The following is a 10844-nucleotide window of genomic DNA, read 5'->3' as shown; positions in this document are numbered from 1 at the left end:
ATTTTGTTATCCCTCTAGCAAATATAAAATGTAATATTTCTTTCATCCTTAAGATTTTAATATTGATTTTAATATCATAAATTATACTATATTTTATAATATAAATCCAAATATTCATTGTTTTCAAATAAAACATGTCAAAATGAAATAAATAATTAATTAAATTTTATACATATAAAGAAGCAACGGATTCTGAACCAAAAGATCGGGTTTGGAAATGACATATCATTTGCCAAGTTGTCAAAAAATGTCAGCCAACAAGGAAAATAACCTTGTTCAGGCTTATATAGAATTAAATAAGTTTTGCCAAAATGGAGACTACGAAAGAGCATTGAAGGCTGCAGGGAAAGGTATTTTTATAAAAACTTCAATATTTCATTCAGAAACATTAAAAAATCTAAGTCACTTAGAAAGTCGTATCGTATGTGACTACACGGTTGAATATTCTTGATTCCAGTCCTGCAAATATCTCCGAACGAACAAAAAGCATTTCACTGTAAAGTTGTGTGCTTCATACATTTGCACAACTTTAAAGAGGCTTTATCTGTCCTCTGCAACCCCAAGAATGCGGCGTTGGCAGCTGATCTGGTGTTCGAGAAGGCTTACTCTCAATACCGACTGAACTGTCCAAAAGATGCCTTGGACACTGTGGATAGTGCGCCTGAGTTAACACCAGCATTAAAAGAACTTAGGTGCTCATTTTATGTGATTCCGTGAATAGAAAGCATATTTCAGATATCCATACATAACACACATTTCATGCAGAGATGTCATTATATTTACTCGTAATTTCAGAGCTCAAATCTTATACCGACTGGAACAATACCAGGAGTGCTTCAACCTTTACCGTGATATAGTCAAGAATACTGACGACGACTATGAAGATGAGAGGAAGGCCAACTTGTCAGCCGTGGTCGCAAATCTGGCTGCTATCAATCCAGTATGACACATTACATGTATCAAATGTATTATAAGTCTAGTTTAATATGATAACAGCATTAACATGCTATTTCGTTTACTCATTCATAAAAAAAACTCTCATAATTCAAATATCATTAAAAATATGATTATTTACATTAAATATCACACATTTTTACTGAACAAACAGATTTAACTATATAACTAATGTATTGTTAATATTATTTTATATGTTTCAGTCGGCAGATCTTCCGTCATTTGAAGAAAATACCTACGAACTATCATATAACTCGGGAACCACTTTAGTCATGCGTGGCAAGTACAATGAAGCGTTATCAGTGCTGAAGAAGGCCGAACAAGGGTGTTCGGAAAGCATTATTGATGACGGAGGTACAGAGGAAGAAGCTAAGGAAGAAGCTGCTATTATACGGTAAGAAACTATTATCTTTATCATTAGTACACAAAACTGTAATTTACTATACAATAGACGCAATACATTATCTTGCTTATAACATTGCAGCAATATTAATGTAATATTGTTTTTGATTTGAATAGACAGTACAGAATGCTTTATTCAGCAACTTGTAAGAATGTTATACCGTATTTGGAAAAGCAATTGAAAATATCCCCGAGGTTGCCGTTCCGTATCTACACTGTCTCAACCAATGTTTAATTCTAAATTATTGGTTAGAATTTTCATATACAATATAATAATTGTTTCTACATAACAAAAGTTTTTAATACAAATAATATAGACTAATTCTATGCTTTCATTTTAAAAATAATTTCCAGGGTCCAGCAAGCATTCTGCCAACAACAAATGGGCAAGGAAAAGGAAGCGGCGGCCTTATACCATAATGTTCTTAAAGATAAACCCAGCGACCAAGCCCTGGTCGCTATCGCCAGCAACAACCTAGTAGTAATCAATCGGTAACTACATAATTTCATCAATAACGTACTAGCCATCCGTTGTATACTATTATAGAGAAATATTTTTATCTTATACAACAATTCCAGTGACACCAATGTATTTGATTCTCGCAAACGTATGAAGGCTGCAACTCAAGACGGTCTCGAGCACAAGCTTACCTCAAGACAACGTGCCTCTATTGCCTACAACCAAGCGCTACTTGCTATATATTCTAATCAGGTAACATTATTAAACACACATATATATATATAACGGAGGATCAGAAGATAGCTCATTATCAGACATAGTGAACGATGGAACAAGATTTAGTTGGTAACGCAGCGAGTTCATCCACTCCAAAAATGTCGGTGACATTTCCTTTTTTCTCTGTCAGTTGTCCAACGTCAAAACCGACACCGGGGTGACCTCACTCAAGCTAACTGCTTGACGTTGCCAGCTAATTCGTAATAATTTGTAAAATAAAATGGAAATAAAATCATAATTAATTCTGACGCTCCGACACGGCCATCGTGACATCTCACACGTCCTCGTGTGAAAATAGAAAAGGTTCTGCAGTAGATAAAAATTTCCACTCGGCCAACCTGGCACAAATAAAGAACTCGGAATAGTCTTAATTATTTTATGGCAAACAGAAAACATCTAATCCTCTTTTATAAAGCAAAATTATTACAACAACCAAAGTACAACCATAAATTAGCAATCAAATTTAACTTAAGTAAACTATGATTCAGAATACTAATAATCAAATAATGAACATCATTTTCGATTATAATATACGCGGGTACTAAATTCGGCGTCCGAACAAGCCATGGACAACCTCATATAAAGTTATTATACCTGGATAACTGAACGGAGTCCGAACAAGCCATGGACATCCTTACAGCATCCGACAACATCAGGATAATCAGGTCGGTGTCCGAACAAGCCATGGACAACCTCACATAAAGTTATTATACCTGGATAACTGAACGGAGTCCGAACAAGCCATGGACATCCTTACAGCATCCGACAACATCAGGATAATCAGATCGGCGTCCGAACAAGCCATGGACAACCTCACATAAAGTTATTATACCTGGATAACTGAACGGAGTCCGAACAAGCCATGGACATCCTTACAGCATCCGATAACATCAGGATAATCAGGTCGGCGTCCGAACAAGCCATGGACAACCTCACATAAAGTTATTATACCTGGATAACTGAACGGAGTCCGAACAAGCCATGGACATCCTTACAGCATCCGACAACATCAGGATAATCAGGTCGGCGTCCGAACAAGCCATGGACAACCTTACATAAAGTTATTATACCAGGATAACTGAACGGCGTCCGAACAAGCCATGGACAACCTTACAGCATCCGACAACATCAGGACTATCAGGTCGGCGTCCGAACAAGCCATGGACAACCTCCTTTTAGCATCCGACAACACATGGATAACCGTGCTGGTGTCCGAACATGCCTTGGACAACCATCTCGGCATCCGACATTATAACATATCGCTAATTTTACAGTTTTAACAAGAACTAGTAGATAGCACAGCAAAGTCATCGTCAGAGTCATAGTCGTCATAGTCTGGTCCAGGCATCCTACGGAGTCTATCATCAAACCGTATCTTATCATACTGGGCATTTCTAGTTATGTTCTCTATTGTCTGATCTCGTACAACAATCAGATCGACTTCGGGCTCTACATCACTAGCTAACAAAATATCTACTGGCCTAACAACCTTGACAATAAGCAATTCCAGAGGACTTAACCCCGTGACTCTGTGTTGTGAACAGTTTAGTGCCAGTTGTACATCTGGCAAAGCTTCCTGCCACGACCGTTTACCAGTCTCGGCGGCAGTAAGCATCCTCTTAAGAGTGCTCATTGTACGTTCGACCTGCCCGTTTGCCCGAGAACTACCAGCGGCAATAAGGTGTAGTTTAATGTTAGCAGAATCGCAGTACTCTTTGAAATCTTTGCTGGCAAAGCATCTGCCCTGGTCTGCAACGATTCGTGTAGGCGCACCAAACAAAGAGATTCTAGCTTTAACTGCTTTTATACTACTAGTCGCATCGATGTGTAAGGTATGGTGGAGCAAAACAAACTTAGTGAAAGCATCGATAACTACAAAAACCTACTCCTTACTATCACTTTTTTCGCTAAGCTTCCCAGTGGCATCTATGTGTAAAGTATGCCAAGGGATCGCTATCTTTGGGATGGAGTGAAGCTTGGCCTGTGTTTTGCCAGATTGCGACTTTGAAATTCTGTATGTGATGCAATTGTCACAGAACTTTCTCACGTACTTGGTCATCTTATAGAACCAGTAAAGTGCGTACACTTTCTCTAAGGTTTTCTCCCATCCCAAATGCACCAATCCCTCATGCACACCATTAATGACTGACCACCTCATAGGTAAGAAACGGGACTTACCCCGACGCTGTATTTTGCGATACAAGACACCCGATCTGAACTCGTGAGTCTTTGCAATATCGTCAGGCAACTTCTTAGCTTTAAGGTCATTCACCAACTTACTAATTTCTTCGCCACGCTGTTGTTCTGCTAACAGCCAATTACTAGTGAACTCAGTAATAGTAATTTGTTCTGACTGTACCTGTGAATGGTGCGTGTGAGCTTCTTTGACTGGAAGAGGGTTTCGTGAAAAGAAGTCCGCATGTGCCATACGCTTACCATCAATGTGAATTACATCAAAGTCAAAGTCCTGGAGAAATGTCCACCATCTCTGAACTCGAAGCGTCAAATCCAGCCTTTTGCAAGTTCACTGAAGGGAGTTGTAGTCGCTTAGTACGATAAACTTGCGACCATATAGATAGTAGCGCAAATGCTTAACCGCGTTTACAACCGGTAGAGTCTCCAACTCGTATGAATGCTATTTCGACTCTGCGGCTGTAGTACGCTTACTAAAATAAGCAACTGCATGCAGCTTACCTGCTTTTTCTGCATAAGCACCGAAACGTATCCAACCGCACTTGCATCAGTATGCAACTCGATCTGTAGATCTGGATCGTAGATCATAAAAACCGGCTCCCGTGGTAGCTTGGAAATAATTTATTACGTTACCACCTCATACTCAGACTTCCAATCTAGTTTACTATTAGAGCTCGAAGTCAACGCGTATAACGGTGCCATTGTCTGTGAGAATCCCGCAACAAGCTGCCTAAAATAGGAGACCAAGGATACTGGTGAAAGGTGAAAAACTAGGACGAATAATATTTGGTTAACTTTTTCCCTAACAATTAATTAATTAAAACAAATTAATTGGTTAATGTTTTCCCTAACAATTTTTCGCTCCTGAGGACTTAAACGATAAGGGCGACAACTTACTGTTTTGTGGGGGTCAATGAGCCTGATGGTCATAGGGTCGGTGTTGGCGTGAGTCATAGGTACACCAGTAATAAACGACTTTTCGAAAGACTTCAAGATGTCAATTAATTCTGCTCTATGTTCTAAAGGTACATCAGTATTAAATTAAAGTTGTTAATTCTCGCTAACACTACACGATTCGATAATACAAGTTTTCTCTACACTCAACAGTTACGAGTCATGTGGACAGTTAGGCTTTGAGATAATTTTTCAAGTCCTACCATTATGTCATATTGAAGGCAATAGTCGGGTAAAACATGAAATAGGATTTCTAAAGTAATGTCGTCAATCTTAATAATAGTCAAAATCAGTAACATTGATTTAACAGATGTTTGCCCTATGCCTGTCATATTAATAATACTATTCAATCTTCTACCACTAAATTTGCTAGACACAGATTCTTTAATTAAAGAGATTATGGTACATATATCCAGTAGGCGCATCTATATTGCTCAGGTCCACCCGCTTCTCTATAGTTGAAGCTAAGCTGCTACCGTTGCCTCCGCCCTTGCTCCTCCACTTCGGACAGCTGAATGAGTAGTGGCCTTGCCCTTGACAGGAGTAACAAGTGATGGAGAGGTATTCTGCAGCAGGCTTCTTATAGTTGTTGAAGCGAGTTTGGTTATTGTCTCCATTTGGCTTCAAATTCCTCCTCGAGAAGGACTGAGTAGACTTGTGGCCCAGTTTCCCACAGTGAAAGCACTTGATGCTTGCATGGCTTGTAGCTGGGCGAATCCTCTTAAAATCTGGCACGTCACTGTTAGGTGGAGCTCTTCTCTTTAAAACGACTCCGCTGTAAGCTCTTGTTGCAGTCATTTTTGCAGTTGCAGGACAATCGTTGAATACGAGGCGCGAACTGCGAAATATGTGCCAGAACTGTGGCTACCGCGATCTGTTCTATCGTCAAGTTTTTCCACCTTGATATAATAAAGGTCATCAAAAAAGCACCATATGCAGCAAGACATTCATTTTCTTTGTTTTGCTTCCAGCCATATTAATAAGGTAAGATGCCACAGTCTCAGGACTTGCGTACCTTGCATTGAAAAGCTTCTTGAAATTTTCTCAGTCATCCCTGGAAATGATACAGTCGACAGTCATGTGGATTCGTCTCCTTTCATTGCACGACTCAACGCAATAATTAACGGGGCGCCATGTTGGCATCCGTCAGTAATGCACGTGTCCGCTGTTGCAATCTAAGCACGTCCGTCCACATTGTGTCGGTCCGGATCAAAATCAGGAAGACGAAGTTCGTTCGGAGATCGCGAATGCTTCACGGCCTCTAGCATGGCCAGAAAGTTTCTATTTTGCTGCTCCAGTAACAACAATAACTTTTCGCTTTCGGATGTATTTCCAGCACGTGGGGCGTTCCGGTTACATCCCACTTCTGATAACGGAGGATCAGAAGATAGCTCATTATCAGACATAGTGAACGATGGAACAAGATTTAGTTGGTAACGCAGCGAGTTCATCCACTCCAAAAATGTCGGTGACATTTCCTTTTTTCTCTGTCAGTTGTCCAACGTCAAAACCGACACCGGGGTGACCTCACTCAAGCTAACTGCTTGACGTTGCCAGCTAATTCGTAATAATTTGTAAAATAAAATGGAAATAAAATCATAATTAATTCTGACGCTCCGACATATATATATACTAATATTAAGGCATGTCAACACCATCCAAAATGCAGACCACCAAATTGATTCAATATGAAATATTTCAGCCGGACTTCTGCAAGCAATGCTGTGTGAAACTCAACCGTGAGTTCAGACAAGATCATCGGGCAACACTCGTCGAAGCTGCCTCACTTCACAAGGAAGGGAAAAGACAGCAGGCTATCACTCTGCTGTTGAAAAGTGGGGGCGTACTCGTCCTGGCTGCGGTACAGATCATGTTGGCACAAGTGAGTGTTGCCATATAAAAAAACTTATATACAGTATGTGCAGAATATTAAACTTTCAACTGTTCTAATGTTTTCATGTACGGTGAATTATTACATTTTTCACATTTACACGAGTCAAATAGAGTATTGACTATTGAGTAAAGTAGAAAATATCCCTCATCATACACTTGTTACTATGTCCTATAAGTCATATACAGAATAAGTTAAATATGTTGTCAAAATTTTTTGTATATGAAATTAACAAAAATGAACAAAAAATTGAGTTCTTGACTAATATTTTATTTATGATGAGATATTTCGATGAATTATAAATAACTGATTCATACAGGGTGATCGGAAAGGTGTTGTCAAGTTGTTGGAAGATAGTGAATTTAAATACAAACCAGCCGTCATTGGTCTTCTATACACCCTGCTGGCCGCGGATAATGAATATGAGAAGGCTTCTCAGATGTTCACCGATGTCTACGAACATTATAAGAACGATGATGAGGTAATTTAAATTTTTTTCAAGACATAATTAAATTTTTCTAGGGAAATTCAATATTATTCTTGTCTATAGGAAACGAATTCCATTTAGCACTCTTCAATACAAAAGCATGTAGATATTTTTCTAGATCTCACAATCCTATTAGACTATTTACTTCACATACTCATGAAATTCGGGAACTAGGTAATGTAATATAACCTATTTATATAATAAAAAAATAAGGTAATTGATTATCCAATTTGTAACTTTAAAACCAAATACAAATATTTACACAAAAAAGGTATATCTTTACTCCTACTTTTCACTTGGTTGTAACGCGACATGTGATAGATGGTTGACGAAACTTATGACTATGCATTAACACCAGGCGAGTCACATTCTATTATCATGTATCTTATACATTATACAACATGTAACCAGGCGATGTCCGCACTGCGCGGTGTGTGGCGGGCGGCTGCGGAAGTTCACACTCGAGCCGGGGACGCCGCCCGCGCGGCCCTCGCGCACGAGGCGTTAGCGCGGGCAGCGCCGCAGGACAAGCGTAGTCTCGCACGACTCGTGAAGGCGCTCCGCGGAGACCCCGCCAGGGCGAAGGCCCTCGCTGAAGCCCTACCACCTATATCAGAGCTTGAGGTTTGTTACTATAGCTCTTAGTATTGAGTGCGTTTTCGCCTTGTATAAATATAATTTCTAACTATTTTATAAGAAACTTAATGTTAATATAAAATATATTCAAATATGTCATATTCGTGTACAAGATACTGACAAAAACAATACAATCTTTAGTGTAAAATAGACGTGGATGCTCTGGAGTCCTCCAAGTGGATGATGGGTGCCAAGGTCGTCAAGAAAACTGTACAGAGCAAACAGGAACAATCGCCAGGGTAAGGATTGTATTGAAATCACTTTATATCAGCGTACCATGTTTTAAACTAAATTTAACTTTAAATTAATTTAATATTTTTTGATTAATACGCGCTACTTTATTATTTTTATAAACTACCCGTTCCCGACGTTTCCGCATCTCGCCCGCCGTGGTCACGGCCTCTGCAAAGAAACCAAAACGTCCGGAGTGTGTAATTAAAAATAATAAAGTAACGCGTAGCAATCCGAAAACATTAATTACATTAAAGTGTATACCCGCGAAACTCTTAGATCTGATTAAATTTAACCTTACCAGCACTCCTGGTTCGGAGCTGGGGCAGAAGACTAAACCGAAACGTAAACGTAAGACCAAGCTACCACCTAATGCTGACCTCTCTAGACCCCCGGATCCGGAAAGGTATGACTTTAAATAAAAAAAAATCTATACTTAAAAATATTTCAACCCTACTACTCTATGTTTTTTTAAATTAATATTAAGAAAGTATGTGCGCAATAAGTATAATAATAATAATGATTAAAGATGGCTGCCCAAGTACGAGCGCACGGCGTACCGCAAGCGTCGCGGCGTGAGGCGTGACGTCATCAAGGGCAGTCAAGGACTTACCACCGCTGCCGTTGACCAGTAGTAAGTGAAACATATGTACACTATATATTAGTGTTCTCAGAATAACTACTGAAATTTTCAATGTTTTCCTCAATATTATTCAATATTAAATAAAAAGTTGTAAGAAAAATTTTAAACGTTAACAGTAAGTTTGCAGGCTTATAAGAAGTATACTATACTCGTACATTAGTAAAATTAATTATAGACTAAAATTCATCGGACTCAAAATATCTGTAAAATATACAAGTATGGCAACACTGTCAAAATTATCTGTCAAACAATGAAAGAAATTGTTAATAAAAAATAACATGACATGTTTCCTGTGCTAATTACTTTATATTGGGCCTATATGACTATCTTGGCATCCAATGCATTTAATTACATATAAATTGGCTTTCTTTCTAGGAACATTTAAAAAAGATCCGCTAGGGGCAGCACTGGTGGGGGGGTACATATGTTTTGAATTCTCTATTGACAACAACGTCAAACATACGTCTTAAACATTTTATACAATGACAACCAAGAACATTTATAAACCAAGTAACCTTTCAACTAGGACATTTTTATAACCTGACACGGTTAAGCCACGACACGCAAGCCATCTTTATCGGTCTCGGCCAGATGATCTTGCTGTTTTGTTATTTTCTTAATCTTTCGTTTATTCCATCAAACCACAAGTTTGAAGTTATTCTCAATAGAGAAATACATAAGTACCCCCCCACCCACCTGCACGACCCCTAGCGGATCTTTTTTAAATCATCCCATAAAAAACGCAAATTATAAATATACCTTATACGTGCATGTAGTACATACTAATTTTTATGTCGATTTACCAGCGACATGAGCAAACAGACTCCTAGTACCGCCACCAAGTCACCTCGTGTGGAAGTGAAGGCCACGGAGACCTGGACGAGGAAGCAACAGAAGAAGAAGGGCAAGGGGCGGAAATGGTGAACAATAAACTGTTATAACATGTATGAACTGAGACTTTTATTATAAAACCTTCGATAATCGTAACCTTAGGCTGACGTAAGACTAACAATACATAAGGTTATGCTGACATTGACGTAACATTCCACGATTCCAGTGTGAATGAGGCCAACCCCATTCTACATGACACTGGCAGAATATACTGTGCACGTCTTTGCGCGCATGATGGGCATAATATAAAAAAAGAGGCCATAGTTTTAAAAAAAAAGTAAGAATATTTGTATAACGACCTTTATTTTAGATCTAGTTGTCTGATGTAGAATTATGAAAATACTTAAAATACGGCATAAGCCTTTATTATGATGACTATCTCAGCGACATATATCAAATTGAAGTTTATTTGAGATGAATATAATTGATGACGTCACATTGGGTTCAATTTTCTTCACTATATGCAGTTCAATACATATCCTGTTTAATTTGAACCGTGAAAGAAAATAATACAATTATAAAAGAGTAGATAAAATATGCTTTTGACTTTATTGAATTTTAATAAAATCATTAAGGAGTGATATTTACAAAAAAAAATATTTCTATGTGAAACTTCTCATGCGATTTCCAACAAAGTTGCGTTAGACATTTAACGCTCCTGGGGGAGGGGATAGAAACGGAACTAGAGGGGATCCGTGGCGCTCGAACGCAGCGGACAACAACTTGTGACTTCTAAGTTACGTCAATTAAGTTTGTCTTAAAGAAACACTAAATTTTCCTTCAAAACCAATTTCTACCCCTTCATGTTTTCATTTTTAATTACGAA

General features: G+C 38.5%; 1 protein-coding gene across 1 annotated transcript; it reads left to right on the top strand.

The window, feature by feature from the left end:
• Positions 1 to 200: 200 nt before the first annotated feature.
• On the top strand, positions 201 to 10078 carry LOC116765707 (signal recognition particle subunit SRP72). Its single transcript, XM_032655288.2, has 13 exons — positions 201 to 350; positions 458 to 692; positions 796 to 940; positions 1158 to 1348; positions 1711 to 1848; positions 1936 to 2068; positions 6942 to 7121; positions 7450 to 7611; positions 8029 to 8241; positions 8395 to 8492; positions 8789 to 8890; positions 9014 to 9118; positions 9934 to 10078. Exons 1-13 carry the CDS (start codon positions 218 to 220, stop codon positions 10049 to 10051), a joined length of 1953 nt encoding a protein of 650 aa, XP_032511179.2. The 5' UTR covers positions 201 to 217; the 3' UTR covers positions 10052 to 10078.
• Positions 10079 to 10844: the final 766 nt, after the last annotated feature.

Source organism: Danaus plexippus, chromosome 11 (assembly GCF_018135715.1).
Source record: "Danaus plexippus chromosome 11, MEX_DaPlex, whole genome shotgun sequence".
Lineage (NCBI taxonomy): Eukaryota > Metazoa > Arthropoda > Insecta > Lepidoptera > Nymphalidae > Danaus > Danaus plexippus.
Note: the sequence above shows the minus strand (reverse complement) of the source record. Positions and strands in the feature narration are given on the sequence as shown.